We start from the raw sequence: 20135 nt of genomic DNA, 5'->3' as shown, positions 1-20135 counted from the left end.
TTTAATTGTCATAAAAACTCAATTTTACTAAATAAAAGGTGTTTAATTTGTCCAGTCTGGACTAATGTAAAAAAACATGGCAGCCTCCGTAGAGAGGGTCCCCTCGAGGTAAATATAAAGTATTTAAATATAGAGGGCCTTTTCTGGGGTAAAGAAAACTACAATTCATACAATTTAGATGAAATGAACGAGTGAAAACATCATGAGAATTATTCTACATTCCATTTCTGCCAATAGTTCCCTTTCACCTAAATCTAAAACACACTGGACCTTTAAGTGAATATTATATATTCACACAATCATATATGTACATATAATTGCATGTAATGTATATAGTTGCAATTACGAGGTAAAAGGTAGATATTATTCCTGTATTGGACATTTTGCAGGTTTGGCCTTTAACACCTTACATTTATTGATATACGGAGCAGCAAATGCATCTGAAATCTTACAATAAAAACATAAGACACATTGGCTGGCTCGCTCCCGAGATGTTTGAAGGTCAGTTGACCTGGTGACGATTTGCAGTGCTGAAGGACAGAATTTCTAACCAGCATGCATTGCGTCAAGTCAACGCTGCACAGCAGCACATCAAGTCAAACGCACCTCAGTTTGAATCTTCTGAAAAATCATCTTATCTTATTATCTTACTCTTTTAGAGTGATAACCAATCGATCTTGCAATCTCCTCGCCAATGACATCTGAGCTAGCAGCTCGAAGGCATCCAGACTGGGTCACTGCCCTGTGTGTGAATGAAGCTGGTAAACACCTTTTTGTGAAAGATAATGTTGGCTGTGAAGAACAGCTGTTGGTCCTTTCAGCCTGAGGGTTTCTGTGACGTGTTTTTCTTTGAGCACCATGCTTGAGTGCAGGGGAGTACTGCATTAATGAACATTTCTGCATTGATCCTCTGCTGATGTGTTGTAGGCTACCACTTAGCTGAGTTTTTTTTTTCTTTCCACAGCCTGTAAAATGTGTATTTCTCCAACATCTAATGCACAGTTTGTCCATAATATCTGCACCATCTGTAAGGCTTAAGATAGCATAGGTACCTCTAATGAATTCAACCGCTCCACATCCTTCTTTCCTGCTTCTCCCAGCAGGAGGATCAAGCCAAGTGACCAAGGCTAAAGAGGATGTATCTGTCAGGGATGATGGGTGTGATGAAGTCAGTGATGTTAGGTGTGTTGAGCTTTGAGACACCTCAGAATGTCCTTCTGTTTCTCCGCATGCTGCTCTTCTGCTGCAGTCATTGATGGCAACAGTGAAGAGACGAGAGCAGCCATTGTCTTATTTCCAATACATTTTCATATAAGGCCAAATAAAATGTAATATTAACTCTGGTGACTCCTTCCTGTCTGACTAATTTCTAGTTTCGCAATCTAATAAGCCTCTACAGCAAATAGATTTTCAAGGAGTGCTGTATTTGTCTGAGAGCCACCACCTAAAAATATCCAGTCCAACACTGAGTTGTGCTGCACAACTGGAAATTGATTGTATGACTCCTGCTGCTCACACCGCTACCAGATTATTTGTTTTAAGCCTTACGAGGCTGCACTGAATAGAAAGTGTATTATATTCTACATCTTGACTGCGTATGCCTGGATGTGATTCTATATTCAGTAAAACATGCAGAGCAAATTGTGTAGCAGCATTTTGTATGCACACAATGGATATCTACCACCGGGCATCAATATGTATTGCTGCAGAGCACCTACAGCCCTAACACCCATGGCTCAGTGGAGATGTTATTTCACTTAAGCAGCCCTTCGATTATGCAAATTCCTGAGGATTGTACAATGAGGAGAAAAAAAGCTTATCCAGTTTTTAATTCATGTAAAGCTATTGTTAAAACCCTTAGTCATGCTCACAGTAATATTAACTTTGATTTACTAAGTGTCTTCGTGAACGTTCAATTTTTCTAAAAGAGTCCAGAGATGTTTGTGTGTGGATCTCTGCTGGGGGAGAGCTGCAGAGGGTGGGGAGGGCCACCCAATTAGTACTAGTGGTGTGGCTCAATGGGTGACAGTGTTTGTAGGTAGGTCAGGTCCACCACTCCCACTAAAATATCTCAGCTATGATATTCATGGTCAACAGAGGATGATCCCTAATGAATGTTGCGATCCCCTGCGATTTAAAAAAAGTTATCTCTTTTATAGTGAAGTATATTTAAAACTAGCCTCCGACCATGTTGGTGGTCTTTAATACAGATGTTATACCTTCATTCTGTGTCAACAGTTCTAAACGTCACCCCTGAGAGGCTGTCAGCAACACAACATCAGTTTCTTGTGTCTTTGTTGGCAGATTCCAGCCCAGTCCTTCCAAAATCACCTTGCAACAGAGCTGCAGATGAGAAAGTTCTTCAGTTAATTAAAAACACTGATGGGATGTTGTTTTTTCCCATTAGCTGTTCAGTTGTTTACTTGATTACGACACCAAGTTTGAAAAAAATCTTGATTCGTGGTGATCTTCGGCCTCCTGCTTGGGTGACTTGATGTTACAGCAGAGCAAAAAACCTGACATGGGGTCTTAACCCACTAAACTGATTGTGACCTTCAACCTCTGCACCAGCAGGCATGGCATTTCCTGCTTCATCATGAATAATTATGGTTTGTAAGAAAATCACTTCATATGGACAAGTTCCACATCACTGACCCTGCCACCCCGAGCATCAGGAAGCAGCACTGGGGTTTCAGGCTTTCAATTGGCCATGACTGTGTGCCATTTGTAATTTCATCAGGTTTGTGCTTGAGCCTTGAAGTTCCCTGCCGCTTCACTGTCCGTATCAAAACAGTGTGTCGAATAATGAATAATGTTTCTTAGAATGTTGAAAGGATATGTCTGAAGATCTCTCAAGAGATACAGACATCCATTCATTCATCCATCCATCTTCTCAACTGCTTATAATTGAAGGGTCTTAAAAAGACAATTACCTCCTTACCTTCAGAGGAAGAGATTGTCTTTCTGTTCTTTTTACCCCAAGTATGTCAAGTTTAACGTCACAAAGAAAAAGACAGCTGAGGCTATCTCTCATCTCGTGATCAAGTCTTTAGCCTTAGAGACTTATGTTGCTGAAGCAGAGATAATAGCCAGAAGTTAGAGAAGCGAGTCACAGAAAAGTCGTCTTTCAGCAGTTGTCAGTGGAGATTATGTGTTTTGTCAACTGATGGGAGGGGGTAGGATGTATCAGACTTCATATTGTAGCCTGCTCTTATCAGCTTTTCCAGGCTTTCCAACTCTTGCTTTCTTGACTATCATGTAGAGAGAGACAGATGTGATTGTCTTGCTGTTGATCCACAAAGCCAAATAATGAAATGTACCACTGAAGAGTTTCGCCCTGAAAACTGCCTTTGCAAAGGCTTTCACCTTCCTCTGCGGACACTTTGTATTTGGAAACCTTTTTATTTTGTTGCCTGATAGCATCAAGACAGGAAATACAAAGAAATGCGAGAAATTCAATGTGATAACTGTTTCTGTGCAATTAATTTTTTTCCTTATTCCTAAGAAAAATGCACACACACCTAATTTTCCTATGAGTTAAATTGACATTCTATAATATTTGCAAAGGGTTTGTGGTAAATTCTATTTTTTCTTTTAATCAAGATGGTTGGTTTTCCTAATTGTTAACTGAGAAATGCAGTGAATAATGCATTCATTGAAGTTGAAACTAACTTTCTGAATTGTCAAGCACCAATGGAGGTACCAGGGTGTAAGTCAGCTTTAGCATTTGTCAGCTGGGCTGTTAATGTTATTTTCTAGGCTTCGAAAAGCAACTCAGGTGGTTCATTGACTATGTCTTTAGACCAACACTTCATCTCGTCTCTTTGACATAAACTAAGTCATGGTGTAGAGTGTTCTTTGTTCATTGTTCACTGCTGAAATGGAAAAGTAATGTGATTACAATGACGCATTCCACTCTAACGCTGCAACATTCAAGTCTGTAATTTGTGGAATAGCAACGTTTCTCAGTTGCACGAGCACCGTCATCAACAATGAAGCAAAGTTTTACATCTCGGTATTTTTTTCTTTTTGCTGAAGAACAAACATAACAGCAGTTACACCAGAGTTTCTCCTCCTTGGTGTCGAGAACCTAGAGGGTGCTGTTTGACACATGGGCACTGTGTGGGATTTCTAAAACAAACAAACAATATGTAGGATGTATTTTTTAATTTCAACAAGGGTTAAGTTATCGACTCATTGCCGTGCTTCTTCTGCCTTTTTGATATACAGTACAAGAGAGAAGGCAATTCTCCTGACAACAATCACAACAACACAATTGAAAACTGGGTCACAGGCCAGACTAGGTTAAGAAAGCCTGAATTTGACATTGTGTAATGAAGATATTTTGTATTTAAGTAAATAACCCTTTCCAAATATAACTATACCATCATATTTAAATACAAAAATATTATATAACTTCAAAATGGACAGAACATCAAGCTCCCACAATGCTCATGCATGAATGATATGTGTTTTGTAGGTTCTTTTTTTGTGATTTCACATTCAAACCTTGTTGTTAATCACAACTCACATGTCCCTCAACCTGTGGCTGAGCTTCACTCCAAATTTCACCAAACACTGTTTACAGGTCCTGCATGAGGAGCTGACACCAATGTTTGTGCGAACAGCAATTATTTTAAAACATTGAATTCACTTCACATGGTCACATAGCTATTACTATTACTGTAGTTTCTATTTTAAAACATTTTGACCCTGTTTCATTAAAAGACAGGATCACTGCTTTTTGTGGAAAAAAACCAAACAAACTCTTTGATATTAAAGCCATACCCTAAATGAGCAGAATTGACACAAGGCCAATTAAAGTCAAAGGAAAGATGTGAATGAATGTAAATAGAGGTGGATTCGCTGTGCGTGGTTTGAAATGAGGTAATGGCCACACATAATATCTCCCCTCTGACATAGATATGCGCTTCTCGGAGCTCCATAAACCAGCTTAATGAATGCACAGAGACCAGGGCAGACAGTCGGAGTATATGCAGTAACATATGCAGTTCATAGAGACCAGTGCATGCTGTTATGCGTAAAGATACACAGCTGCAATGTCACCTGTGACTGAAACACCCTCGGCTCTCAGAAGCTGCCCAGCCTCCTTCAGCTTGAACTCGCTGGGTGGTATTGTTAACAAATGTCTATATGTGTCAATATGAAAAGTGGAAGATTGCAGGGTTGTGAAAATGTTCAACTGGATAAACTGAAAGAAGAGAACTGTACATGCAAACTCAAGTCAGTTAAAAGGGATGGTTTTAGAGATTTGAAATTATGGAGTATGAGCTCCCTGTTATTAAGAATGTTATGATTTCGCAGGTTTCAATCACTAAAATAAAAATGTGTCCAAGCCCATTCAGGAGCTCTAACTGTTTAAATTTATGAAGAATGGGAAAAAGAAAATTGTATCTGGTTTGGGCAGAAAAATATCAGACATGCTGTTTAAACAAGATGCTTGATTGAAGTAGATGTGCAGACATTATTGTTTGTGTCTGGTGTCCAAACTTGGTGCAGATAAGATGGTGATGAAGTAATTATTTGATTCTTTGCCTCTGATTCATTGTGGCGCCACATTGGATGGTATCATCTCCCGAGGGGCCGGCTCCTGCCGAGCCCCCTCAGGTACCATTCGCATGCTCACGCTGCCACCATCCGTGGTGCTCGGGTTCACGCGGAACTTTCTGTTGACCGGACGTACGGCTCTGAGAAACTGCCTCTTGAAAGTCTCACTGAGGATGATGTAGAGAAATGGGTTGATGCAACTGTTAGCGTAGCCCATGCTAATGGCTATGTTGTACGCATAGGAGAACGCAAGGGTTGGCTTCTGCACCCCAAGGTGGATCAGCTGAAGGATGTAGTAAGGAGCCCAGCAGATGAAGAACGCAAGGCAGATGGCCACCGCCATCCGGGTCACCTTCCTGGTTCGCACCCTCAGACTCCGTGGAGGCAGCGGTGCCACACTGCTGGACATGTGTTGGAGCATCTTGAAGAACACCAGGCAGATTATAACCAAGGGCATGGCGAAGGCCAAAAAGAACTGGTAAAGTGTAAACCAGTATGTGTCGGTAATTGGGTCAGGCAGGAGGAGCGCACAAGCAACCAGTCCATCTGGAAGAGGCATCAGGCCCGCATACATCCACACAGGGATAATGGTGAGGAAAGACAGACCCCACACAATGACGATGACCAGCGCTGCTACACAGGGTGTGCGGACATAGTTAAAGCGGATGGGATGGACCGTAGCCAAGTAACGGTCAAGGGTCATAGCAGTGAGGATGTAAGTACTGACTATCTGGCTGTTGGAGTCGAGCGCAGTGATGACTGTACACATTGTGGCTCCAAAGTGCCAACTGCCATTGCCCAGCAACTGGTGGATGAGGAACGGCATCCCAAGGAGAAAGAGGAGGTCAACAATCGACACGTTTAAGATAAAGATGTCCGGAACAGTCTGCTTGGCGCGGCACTTGGTCTTCTTTATGATGGTGTACATAACGATGCAGTTCCCCAAGATACCAAGAAAACAGATGATGCCGAAGATGACAGGGAGGATGGCACTGGAATGAAGGGCCCCATATACAGCTGGAGATGAGACGAGAAGAAGAGAGAGCAGTTGAAAACAATGATGCAGAATCACACATTGCATTGATATATTGCTATATACAGTCATCACATTTTAATTTATCAACAAGGGCAGCAGACAAATAACAATATACTGGTCAGTCATTTAAAGGCAGGTCTGTTGTCACTGAAATAGTCACTTGTCAGCAAGACACACTTGAAGCAATTCACTGTAATGACAGATGATTTTGAGGGAAAATACAATCATCCATAAGAACAGGCCTTAAATAGCTCTGATATAATGTGGAATTTCATACCCAGAAGTCAATTTCTAAATACTATCACTAAACCCACTCAGTGACTTTGTCATTTTCTAAGACTTAGATATGTGTCTTTATCACCAAGCAGAAACAATCGTATAGCTTTTTCTGCAGTGGCATAGGTTAAATTGATGTGATGAGGGCAACTCATCAAACCTGTCAAGTTTTTATGGTCATTTACTGCAGCCTGAAATTGTGCAGCTATAATAGCTTGCATGATTACCAATAACACATTGTACACTGATTTTAGGTCATGGAAGAAAAGAGAAAAGTGCATCCACTTGATTCATTTGATATTTAACATGATGAATGCAGTTATGATGCTCATAGACAAGAAGTAAATAACTGGTGGCTCAACTTACCTGTTGTTGTTGAATTAGTGTGTGAGACAGAAAAATTTGAATCGTTATGGAAATCCATGTGTAAAAATAAAAATCAGGTGTATCCAAGTTAAGAAGTGCCTGTTTTTCAAGTGAAAAACATCTGGAGCTGCAGTCAACAAAGGAATCCACCTATTACTCTTTAATTCCAGATGTTTTTGTTTTTGAGTCAGTTAGAAATAATCATGGTGAGCAGATGAGTGTGTCTCCCTCGTTGATGATGAAGCTGCCCCTGTAGTGAAGGGGCTGAGGAGCCTGTGAGAGCATCTTTTTCAGAGTCTGTGCATGACTCGCTCTCTCTCTCTCTCTCTCTCTCTCTCTCTCTCACTATCTCTCTCTCTGCGGAGCTGCGACTGCGCTGCAGCCTTCACTCAAGCTTCTTTGGAACAAAACATTCATTAATTTCATCCAGGAGCTGATTTTCATTCAAAATCTGTCTCAGAGAAGTTTGATCCAGATCCTATTTTAATGCATTACAGACTGTCTCTGGGAAAATTAAGGTGTATTCGTTTCCAATCTTCGTCTTTATGAATGATGTTTTTACGCCCTACAGAAGCCATATAGCCATATAAGCTTAACTTTAGTTTGCATGTGTGATGGAGTAACAGGTTTTTACCACTTGGCTACAAACGAATCCATCCACATCTGTGCAGTTTACGTGTAGGCTGGAACCTTTTATTTACAGACCCCACAACCTCGTTTCCAGCAACAAACCACTAGATGGTCTTGCTGCCGCTCATTTGAAGTCCCTACACATCTGTATCGCTAAATCTGGAGTTGATCATGGCCACGTTCTCCTGACAAATAATGAATAATCGGTATGATAATTAATTTCACTGACACATATTTATGAGGAAATGAAGATAAAGGAGGAAATCATGTTTAAAGTCTGTGTGTGTGTGTGTGTGTGTGTGTGTGTGTGTGTGTGTGTGTGTGTGTGTGTGTGTGTAAAGATATCTTTGTGAAATATATCTCTTACTGCGGGAGAGCCACCGCCTCTCTCCCACAGGACACCCAGATTCAAGTTCCCGGCCTCCCTCTATTTAGCCTCCCCACAGACTGCAGGACTCTGACCCTGACAGACTGGATGGTTCAGAGCCATGGGGTCAGAGCAAAACAGCAGAGAAGCAACCTCTCCCTCTCCAGTTGTTTGTTAATAATTTCTTTTGTATAATTAATAACATTTACTTATTATAAATATTCATCAAAAGATCAACCCCTACCTCCAAAATTATGCGAAGGGAACGGCTTATGTTGGGAAAGAGGAAAAAGACAAGACAAGCAAGGCCTATCTGCTGCCTGGGGCTGTTGGGTCCCCAGGGTGGGAGCTGTCCCTGAAATCTGAGGTATCACTCAGAGTATCCGACGAGCACACATAAAAAGCTAAGTCTTGTGCATGTTGAGGATGGTGCAGTAATCCGCACCAAAATATAAATCAGGGAGGCTCCGCTGGAAGTGGAAAGATGCTTTTGAAATCCCATAAAAAACATAGTCGGGGATATCTGCAGTCCAATGGCATGCAAAAGCTCAATAAATAAGTAAGATTCAACAGGTTAAAAGCTCAATGTATAAATATCTGAATAAATAGGTAAATAATAAATAAAAAAAATTCAAGCAAGCCATATACTACAGCAAACCAACGCCTGAGATTTACTTCAGAGTGGGAGCTGTTTGAAAGACTTTCTGTTGTATAGACTTTTTACGTTATGGACTTTTACTATTTTCCTTGTGTTTGGATTTTTGGATTTGTCTTTGCACTTCTAGTTCCTGTCTCTCTGCTCAAGGTCCTGTCTCTATCCTGTTTCTTGTGATCGTCTGCACCTCTTGTGTTCCGCCTGTGTTCAATGAGCCCTGCCTCAGTCAGTCCTGTTAGTTTCAGGCTATGTTTCTGTCTTTCTTGTTTTACTGCCTGAGAGTTTTTAGTTTGCTGTGCCAGTTAATCATCTACAAAGTCTGTAAGTCTCTTAGATTAAATCATCTTTTCTGTTTGACCAACATTGTCTTGCGCTTTGAAGTGTCTGCATATGGGTCCTTGACTGTTTCTACGTGTAAAAATGTCAAATGTATCAAACTAAAAAGTTCAAGTTTAATAATTTTTATCAACTGATGGTTTCTGTCATTTTAGGTAGTTCCTATCAGAAGTGCTCATTTTCTGTTTAGATATAGTTATTTGATCCTATGAAAATAGCTGAAAATTATAACTTGAAAATTATTTCATAGTTAAACTTAAATGTAAACACTGAGCACACTTCATTTAATCAAATCACTCTGAAAGTGATTTGATTTATTCACACCGACTCAATATTGACTCAATATGATAGAAAACACTTGATTAAATGTGACCCTGAATATGTGACAGAAATACGTAATGTCAAAAGTAATTTTTGGAGTTTAGACTCCAGTATTCTCAACCTTATTACAAGGCAAACATCTTGTTTCCAATGGAACATCTCTGACATCTTTATGTTGATCAAGTATTCCTCATGTTCTGGACTTTGTAGTGGTAAGACTTTAGTGTAATTTCATTTTGTAACTGGAGGATTTGAATTGGTGCAACAACACCATGCAGTAATTGTAATGCAGCAGAACAATGCAACATGAATCCATAATCAAACACCAGTCTTATTATGTATGTAATGCCATATCCACCGTATACTGTATTCTCATTATAGCTTAGTCACGAACAACCAAACTGTCATGACTTCATCATACAAAAATTCTAAACCTTAATTGTAATTTGGGAATATCATGTTTGTCTTTTGTATTTGTTGATATCTCACGCCTCCTTTAGGTCATTAAATCAGCTTGATTTACTCATTGGTGAAGCACATGGAAGAGTCCTGCTTTGTTTGTCATCAGCAAACAAACTGTCTCTCCACTTTACTGATCATGCCACTAACTGAAGCTTAAACACAGTTACCAGGCTACATCTCTGCAGTGCGTTCTTTTCTGCCATGGACCTATTGGACGTAGCTCAGCTTAATATTTAGCTCAAATGAAAAAGCTGACAAACAAAAGCAGATACAGGAAAACAGTGTCAGTAATGTAATGAAAATGTCCAAATGCAAAATTATTCATGAGATAATGTCAAATGCAGGAGAAGCTGTGAGACACATGGTGACCACACACACACGCACACAGGCACACACTCATGTCTCCATGACAACAGAGGACATTTCATTAACCATAGCTACTACTTGCCTAATACTAACCTTAACTTTAACCTAAACATGACTATAGTAAAAATAAAATAAAATATGTCTTCATCTTAAAATTCAAAGATTTAATGTGATGGGAACATGAGGAAGACAAGTCCCCATAATGGACCACACATAAGGCATTTTTATTTATTTTACTTTTAAGCCATTGGCCAAGTGTGATACATTTTTTCATCTGCAGGAGCCTGAGAGAGGGAGATTTAACTAACACCAGGGAGATTTAATAATATTGTTCAAACAGCTAATCTTAACGTCAAAATCAACAGCCTTCCTCTGTTTTTTTCTAGATGTTTGCAGGCTTTTCTGCATTGAGGCCACAGCCAAAGTTTACTTTAATGGAACAGGAGAGGATGAACTGAGATTCAAACGTAGAGCAGGGATAAAGTTAAATCCTCTGCCGTGCTTAAGAAATGAAAAACAACTAAAAATGTACCTTCTCTCTCTGCAATATAATTATAAATATATATATATGCATATAAATTAATATCCCTATGTGCAATTGCCTTTTCTGCTTAACTTAATGGAGAGAAACATTTTCTGTTACAAAAAAGTTTTGACAACTGATTTACACGAGGTATAATGTTAGAATTTACACCAGGCAGAGTTTTAAAATAAAAATGTGAGTAGGCCTAGGAGTTCACTGCTGACTACAATTTGCAATGAGCTATCACTTGTCTGCAGAACTTTTTTATTGACATGATTGTGGGAGAGCAGGTCTCCAGCATCTGTCTCCTGCTGCTTAAATCTGATTCTATGGAGAAAAAAAATAGCAAACATAAATCTGAAAGTAATAACCCCCATGTCTAGGTGTCTGGAAGTGTGCAGTTCTGTAAAATGATGCAGTGAAATGCTCTTTTAACACACATCACTTATGACAGAAGGAATCTGTTTGTTCGAGTGCTTCATCAGGACCAATGCACAACAGGATTCACGTTAATTTGACTGAGCCTGTTTTTTAAAGCTCACAGTAAATAGCATCATATCATTTAAAGTCAGAGATCATCGTTTTTCATCTGGCTTGACACTTTACACTGATGGATGAGCAAAACAACTGGAGCAGGTGAAGAACGCAGTGATGAGGAAATGCATCACAAAAACAGAAATGTGTTGACAACCACAAGTCTCACAGTGGTGCGTTAGGAGGAAATCAATAAAATGCCAGTAAGGCATGCTGCAGTAAAAACCACCAGAGGCTTATGTTTGAGACGTATATTTATTTGATTATTGTACATCTTCTTTGGTTTGTAAATCAAGTAGCTGTTATTAGAGCTGTCTGCTTTAAACTGAATTGAACAAATGAAAACTAGTGATTGCCACTACACAAATACATACACAAACACAGCAGGGTCACCCACAGCAGGAAAACCAATATCAGTCTGTCTATTTGTCTTTAAATTATAGATGCTGCATTAATTTCAGCAGGCACAATTCTTCATGTCTACATTATTGAATCCTGTTTGAGAGAAGTGGTTCTATGTGAGTGTCGGCATTTTCACATCTATTAATCATTACAGTGTGTAAAGGTGTTAGAGAAGTAAGAGAAATCAGAGAAATCAAAGGTCCATTGCAGACATAATGTAAAATGTATGGTAACTAGCCAAGAACACCTCTGCTTGTGGCACTTAAGATAGATTTTCTTGTATTTTATTTGTTGTTGTCCCCCCACCGACACTCAGACCAGCGTCTCATACACCTGAGCCCCCACACAGTGTCATATTACTCTGTCCTCAAAATGTTTTCATTTATTATACAACCTCTGATAACCATGAAATGTTTAAAAAAAACACTACATATTACTAATTATTCCCTCAGCTGAGACAGTTGCTCCAGCACTGACTCAGACACCAGATCAGAAAATTAAAAGTTGGACCTGTTCTTCTCTTTAGAAAGTCTGGGTAAGGACAGAGCTTCAATCTCTGGGACTGTGGCCTGGGTTCCACCATAAACTGTAGCCAGGAAAAGGTTGAGAAGTTATCGACATACATGTCTCGTACATGTTGAATGTAATGTAATGTGTTCCACAGGACAGACAGAGAGATTTCTGGAATTATTCAATAAATGATCAAATACATATTTATTGTTGAATGGAGCATATTATTTATGTAAATTGTGTTAAGTCATGTATGTTGCTTTTAAAGGTTCAGGTAAAACAGATTTTTGGCAGAAATTGAATATAAAATAATCCTAGTGATGTTTTCACTGGTGTGTCTCTTCTAAATTGTATGAATTGTTGTTTTCTTCACCATATAATGGCCCTTTATATCTTAATACTTTATATTTACATGGAGGGGGGTCCTCTCTGTGGAGGCTGCCATGTTTCTCACTGTCGTCCAAACTGGACAAACTAAAACCTTTTGAGTTTTTATGACAACTGAAGGCTGCCACAGGTTCTCCATCATGATTGGAAGGGGAGGGTTAGTTGAGGGGCATTTGGCTGCAACATGCAAATTCACCTCTAGATGTCACTAAATTCTACACACTGAACCTTTAAGTAAAAACCTCTTTTCTCTTGATGTCATCTTCATCTGCTTATTTTCAAAATGAATAATAAGCCAAATAGGGTTGAAATTCACTCTTGAATGCAACAGTGTGACAGTTCTGATTAAAAATATGCTCTCAGTATGCAAACTGTATGATACTAATATTGCATACTATACTTCCTCAACACAATTTTATGTACAACTGAATGATGTATAAATATTTCAGAGTGAAATGATGCAATCTGATTGGCTGTCAGTGAATTACAATTCTCGACTGAATCCAGGATATATATGGTTTTCTTCAACATTGCAACATGGGGCACAGGAATCATTTGTAAAAAAAAATATAGGTCGTAGTCAGGGACTTTTTAAAATTAATTAAACTTTTAAAAGAAAACATAGATAAAAATGTCCCCTTCTGCACAAACCCTGTGGGGCCGCTCCACTGAAGCTTATTCAACCTGATTTCACCTATGTCAAGGGGCTTGTGGGTAATTTAATCAAATAAGCCCTTCACAGAGCCTACCTGATTGATTCCCTGCAGGAGGAAGCTCAAAGACACGCCCACTACCTTCTTCAGTTAATAGCCAGTCATCACCTGTGTTTCCTGTTTAGACAACAACACCTGCAGAGAAAAGATGGTTTCACTCTACAGAGGAAACGTTTAAGCTTCACTTACTCACAGGAGGGATAGAACCATTGAAAATTCATTTTTGGTTTGCATGACAGCTAGGCAAATAGCAGTGTTAAGCATGACAGCTAGGCAAATAGCAGTGTTAAGCATGACAGCTAGGCAAATAGCAGTGTTTAGCATGACAGCTAGGCTAATGTCTGTGTTTAGCATGACAGCTAGGCTAATAGCAGTGTTTAGCATGACAGCTAGGCAAATAGCAGTGGCATGACAGCTAGGCTACTGTCAGATTTCAGAATGACAGTTAGACAAGTGGCAGCATTTAGGATCACCACTAGTCTACTGTCAGCGGTTAGGATGACAGCTAGGTTTATGTCTGTGGTCAGATGGGCAGGCAGGCGGGTGGATAGATAATGAAGACAACATTTCTCCAAAGTGCAACAGCCCATTTAAGGTGAGCATTAGCTCAATTAAGTCAGTTATAATGACGCCCTGCTGTCAGGTTAACACCACAGTGTGACACAGCCTCCCTGAGATGGATTTATTAGTTGATCTCATATGATCTGTCAGGTGAAGACGCAGGATGTTTCGGTCCCAGGCCCGGGTTACATGTGGTCTGCTCTTGTGAGGCAGTGGCTTTTATTTTTGTTGAGCGTACTTTTTCTCTTTGATTATGAAAATTTCACTGTTTACAAGTGTCAGGGAACAAGATGAAAGTCAGAAAGTGGTGCAGTATGATGTCATCTGCTGGAACAGTGGAAATATACAAGTTCAGTAAAACGTTGGTCACCTAGCCAAGTGGGCCAGTGGAGAAGACATGTTCAATTGGACACTGCAGGGTGGTCCATTCAAAGTAGAGGGGAAGGATTCATCTGAGAGAGAAGGAGAGAGGACTGTTTGAGTAATTCTGGGAGTGCGTCATAGTCTGAGGAAATGATTCATGAAATCTACTCCTCGACCTAGAACTTGAGCCCCTGTTTTGTTGCACCAAAATTCTAGTAAATTGCATGTTAATGCTCAACTCTATGAATTCTCGATTTTGTGTCTTAGGTTATATTCTGTGTTGAGTAGGTCAAATGTGGATTTTGAGGAAAACTATTTGTGATGCACCACATGTCCAATACAAGTTGCTTTTTTACAGGGACAAGTGCTGCAGTTTCTGTATTTTTTTTCTTGTGTGCTTCACCAGTTGGAATTTTATATTCATGTCTTTGACAGTAAGGAACTGCCCTTTATTCTGCAGATTGTTGCCAGTTGTATCAGAATTTACCAGATTTACATCATGGTTTCCACACAGTGAACTGGATATATATTGTATGCTGCTTCTTTGTTTAGAACTATATAATGTGGTGCGCCTTACATGCATGTGATGTGAGTAATATATAGAAGTATTCATGTTGTGTGTCTCTATTTGTGAATAATGTGTAACTAAGTGGTGCAAACAAAACTGTGTCCTGTTTAATGCCAAGAAAACATCAACTAGTCGGACAGACACAACACATAAACACAAGGTTGGGATTTTTCTTGTATATTTTGAACCCTTGCTGAGGTTGAACAGTTACATGTCAGAGGTTACGACTTGAGTTAGTTTAAACTTGCTCAGGGTTATTGATTGACCTTTTCTTCCTTTTGTCTATAATAATAAAATATTTGGACCGCAGTTTTATACTTTCCATAATTTTTTTCAGGATACTAGTAATCAAACACTTCTTGGGATGTTCAATTGTTTTTTTCAGCAATATTATGTTCTCTTTGTGCTCAAGGGTCTTTCCAAAGGAGGTGCAGCTCTGCTTTTATTTCTGAATCAATTAAAGTGTAAAAACTATCTTTTATTGCGATAGAATACACTTCTCATCTTGTTTTGTGCGTGATGAGGCTCACGTAAAAAGGCTTTATGCAGTGTTTAGAGGCGTTAGATCAAGTTATTCATGTTATCAGATTTGGAGATCATCATTTTGCCTTGTTGGTTTGAAGATACAGAAACCAGACCAAAACAAATTTTCAAGCTCCAGCAGGAGTGAAATTACTGTCTGTGGTTCTTCTGACTTTTATCATGACTGACTGATAACTCTATCATCTCTTCATTTTATTTTATCTTATTTTTTCTTCACTGTCTTCTCTGCAAACTCTTAAATGTGGTGACTATCTATTTTGTTTCTTGGGTATAACGAGCTGACTCTTGCATTTTAATGGTCATTACGCGAGTGAGTAATGCATGTCATTCTATTTTAGAATATGTGTTGTTTATTATATTGACTTGCAATATTTTTTAGTCGGTGTGCAAATTGATTTAATTAATATAATGTTCAAATGATTGATATTGTAATTTAGTCAAAGGGAAAATTTGAATAGAATGATTACAAAAACCCTTCTGAAAGGTTCATTTAAAAGTTGAGTTAGTGACATCCTGTTTTTTTTTCAGGAATCATTTTTTTCCTTGAATTACTCAAGTTGTTCCTTTAATTCTAATCCTTCTGCTGCTTATACTTAATCAATTCTACTAAACACTAGCTCTTTCAGCTTTTTAAAATGTCATCATTTTTCACATTTATATTCTCCTCGGGAACGGTAATGACATCCTGCATTCAAAGGTAATTTGTGTCGGCAAAGGTCAGTATTTGCTCTGGATACTGTGGATAGTAAAGTTCACGTCATCAAACAAATGCACCACCGCAGCAAGACAGAGGTAAGCACAGAAAGAGAGGCTTGCTATGCAGATGTCTGAGCTACAGCCTCTTCAAAGTTGCAAAGATTGGAGATTTAACAAACATGCTCTTAGTTGTTTCTTCAATGCAACTGCTTACTATTTTATAAGTTTTAAGTGGGTAACACTGCTAGGATATTGTTACTTATCTATGCAGATTATAAATATCTCTGCGCTTTCTTTGATAAGCCTTGAAACCCTGTTCGAGCGAAACAGAATCCACAGGAAAGAAAGCTCAACAGCCGCAAACCTCCTTCAGGAAACGGAACTGTTTAGTGTCCAAAAACCCACTTTTCAAACTACCGCTTCATCGAGAGTAATATGTATTTCTCCTTCATCTGCTGGTTTCTCTCAATGGCAAAAACAGAATTTGTCTCCGAACAATAGTAACCATCTGCACAAAAATCTCTTTAGTGCCCCCTTCATTGCCTGCGCTCATTTTATGAGCAGCAGATTCAGGGCTAAGTTCAACTTTGGTACAGTTTGACCCACGATTTTTGCTTTACATACGTGTGACCTTTCCCTTCCTCTTAGAAGCCTATCTGCAATGTGAACTGTTTTATTTTATTTCTTGATTTGATATTTCTATAAAATACAGAATTTTTGAAAAAGTGTCACTTTTAGCTCAACACAACAGTGCCGTTCTTGTCTTAAGTTGTTTTATTTTGTTGTTGTGAAGCGGATGTTTGTCAGTACATGTATGTTTTGTCTTTTGATTGACTTTAACTAAATAGCTTTTTGGATTAATAAAATTGTATTGTCTTGAATTAACAGTCAAATAGAAGGATAACGGAGATCTTGGCCTCAAGCATGGAGAGATCGTGGATAACTGTAATGTCCACTGATAGAAAGGAACATTCAGTGCGCAGAACGGCATGTTCCCCAGCAATTATATGATACCGTATCAAAAGTGTCCATTGATTCAATGAATTTTGACTCAGCACCACTGAGCTGTTATTCCTCCTCTCTGAAGAGATCAAAGAAGAAAAGATGCTCATGTTTGGTCCCTTTGTGTTGATTTGTCTCACTGCTGATTCAGTTTAGTGGCTGTGACAACCTTTTTTTCCAATGTGCTATTATTTTGTTTATTAATTTGTTGAATCAACTTAAATAAACCTGATCAATGAGGAAGCGGAGGAGACCAAAGAGGAATGTGCGCACATTAACCCTGCATTAGGAGGCTGGATAAGTGTTTTACTGTTAATTATTATTATGTAAAACACTGTTTATGCTCCAGCATTTTTAATGATAGGGCTCTTGCTGCTTTTTTATCATGCCATTAGACTCCATCTACTTGCATTCAACTCATTTTTTGACAAGGGTGAACAGTAAAACAGCAGTGTAGTTTAATAAAACTGTCAAAATCAGGTGATATGAAAATTGTTCTGGTGGCATTCATTCATAGTTGTTTCATTACAGTCTCAAGGGAACACATAAAAGGCAAATCCCTTCCCTTGAGCATCCTTTGTTTATGAATGATTTTTCCCTTCATGGAGAAATAGACTGGATTTCTTAAATCAAAAATGAATCTTTTCTGTAGTTACTTTTTATTTAATTTGAATGTAGTGTTGCTGTAGAAAACCAATGCATAGAAGTTTTGATTCTGTTGTGTGTGTATAGACTCTAGAGAATGGTCAGAAAGAAACATACCTATTTTTACCCAGTGAATGAGTTTAGATAAGCTTTCATGTATCATTTTCCAATTTTCTTTCAAAGCAAGGTGTTGTCACGTCTTTCGGAAATGTACAGCTGAATGCAGAGATGTGGTTTCAAGAAGTCATGTTGAATCTGGAGACAGACTTGCACAATTAAAAGTCATCCCTTTTCACAGTCACAGCAGTTTTTTAAATGACAAATTCATGCAGGGTGTCAGTGACAAGCAGTTAAAAGACAAACAAGCACAGGATTACTTATTACTGAACGAATCCAACCAGGAATAAGTTCAAAACACTGAACTAAATGTGTGTCACTCATTTCAAATACATTTTCGTGCCAAAAATGTAGAGATTAACCAGATTTTAAGCAAAAATTACTGAAGGATAAGTGGAATAGATGATGGATGGATGGAGGGATGAATAGAAATCACAACTGCCTGATGAATAATTTATTAAAGAGATGGTCCCTCACACACTCTCTCCGGTCAGTCTTCTGCACTAGTATCTTTAATTATTTTAAAACTATGCATCACATTATATCTAATTGCATAATGGAGTCATGCATTTACATATATTGCCTGAGCTGGATGCAGAGTAATGTGGATGCTTTATCATTCACCATGATGTGGTTTCACAGCCTCTGCTTTTGCTTTATTTACAAAAACAATAAGATTGAGTGGCTTTGGTTTTGAGTCAGGGTTCAAAGCTAATACACTGCACATCCACCTACATGACCCTTTACAGTTTGTAAAAGTGGATGTGCAGCTTATTCTCTGGCGGCAAACCGTGTATGACATGCAGCTATTTACAGAGTTCCCTGTGAAGACACAACAACAACAAAGTATGAGAAATATCACCAGAAGCTCTAATGCCTCTGCCAACCTGTGAAGTCATAACAAATATAGACACAACGTTTCCCTTTCTGTTCCTGAGATATGGTGAAGAATGTTGGCCAGAAGAGTTATTGTTTGGGCCAAATTTGAAGACATTCCCTCAGAGATACTGTTGTCACAAGAATGGGACAGGCAGACAACTGAAAAAAACCATCAGGGCTTTACAGATAGAAAAGCAGAGGCTGAGGAAGAAAATTATTTCTGTAAATCTTGAATCAAACTGCTGTCAATTTTTCCTGTTTCTGATTTTAACTCAATGCCACAGTGTTTTGCTGTGTTGGATCTAGATGCTTGTATTACTCCCCACTTCATAATTTCTACTTGAAAAAGAAAATTAGAGCACCAGCAGGTGGTTACACAGTGTGAGTCCCCATTTGCCATGACTGGGTCTCAAGCTGAGTTGAGTAAAGAGTAAAAAGAAAGCGTCTTTGGTTGCTTCTTTGAAAACCCTTTTCATCAGCCTGACCCCCCTCATTACTCTTTTTCAGTTGATAGATTGAAACTGAATAAACCCCATTACTGTGTCACTCCTTGTTGCACAAACCAAACACTTCAGAAGAGAAGGGTTGTTAGGACCATTGTGAAAGCTGTGAAGCACACCACACAAGAGTACACTCATTTATTTCACAGCTAAAGGTGACAGCACAGACATACTCTCTCTGCCTGAGTTCTTAGTGCCACCATGTGGCTGCACAGTGAAATGAGCTGCAGAAATGAGTCAGTGATCAAGTGGAGGTTGGGCCCTTGGTTGAGCAGGTTTGGCAGACAACAGTGGGAGAAAGAGGAGGAGCAGAAGCATGACAGCTTTGCCTGAAGGCTTCTTACAAGTATTTCAAATATCTTTTCTTAAATCCACCACAACCATCATGAGTGGAGAAGAGGATGATGAAGGGCTGCAGTGCCAGAAAACAAGAACAGACAGAAACGCCACCATACAGAGCAAGGGACCAGCAATCCTTATTCATCCAGTATTGTTGGACTGGATTTTATTCATTCATCAGCACTGATAACTCAAAGTTCAACTGCTCAAATAAATAAAATAAAGACTGGGTTTGATTTGGGGTTGGAGGTTTTGACTTCTTTAGCTCAACAGGTATCGGTCTCTAATTGGAATTATCCTCACCAACACTAGCCCTTTATATATCAGTGAGTGGAGACACAATATTACTTGTAGAGTCTCATCACAAGATGCTGAAACTTGTGGAAACAGAATTAACTGATCATAACACGAAGATGGAAAAACAGAAACTGGAGAGAGAGATGGAAAAATAGATTCAGACAAAGCAGATA

The 20135-nt window shown here is 39.0% G+C and overlaps 1 protein-coding gene across 1 annotated transcript; it reads right to left on the bottom strand.

Moving 5' to 3' along the window:
* Positions 1-4160: 4160 nt before the first annotated feature.
* On the bottom strand, positions 4161-7503 carry mchr1a (melanin-concentrating hormone receptor 1a). Its single transcript, XM_020084029.2, has 2 exons — positions 7247-7503; positions 4161-6585 (listed from the first exon to the last, which is right to left on the bottom strand). The coding sequence occupies exons 1-2, from the start codon at positions 7302-7304 to the stop codon at positions 5564-5566; spliced, it is 1080 nt and encodes a 359-aa protein (XP_019939588.1). The 5' UTR covers positions 7305-7503; the 3' UTR covers positions 4161-5563.
* Positions 7504-20135: the final 12632 nt, after the last annotated feature.

This window comes from Paralichthys olivaceus, chromosome 8 (genome assembly GCF_024713975.1).
Source record: "Paralichthys olivaceus isolate ysfri-2021 chromosome 8, ASM2471397v2, whole genome shotgun sequence".
NCBI lineage: Eukaryota > Metazoa > Chordata > Actinopteri > Pleuronectiformes > Paralichthyidae > Paralichthys > Paralichthys olivaceus.
Note: the sequence above shows the minus strand (reverse complement) of the source record. Positions and strands in the feature narration are given on the sequence as shown.

Coding starts and splice junctions, on each gene's coding strand:
- mchr1a (XM_020084029.2), bottom strand. CDS start 7,304: ATGGATTTCCATAACGATTCAAATTTTTCTGTCTCACACACTAATTCA. Junction 6,586..7,246: donor CACTAATTCAACAACAACAG/GTAAGTTGAGCC, acceptor TCTCATCTCCAG/CTGTATATGGGGCCCTTCAT.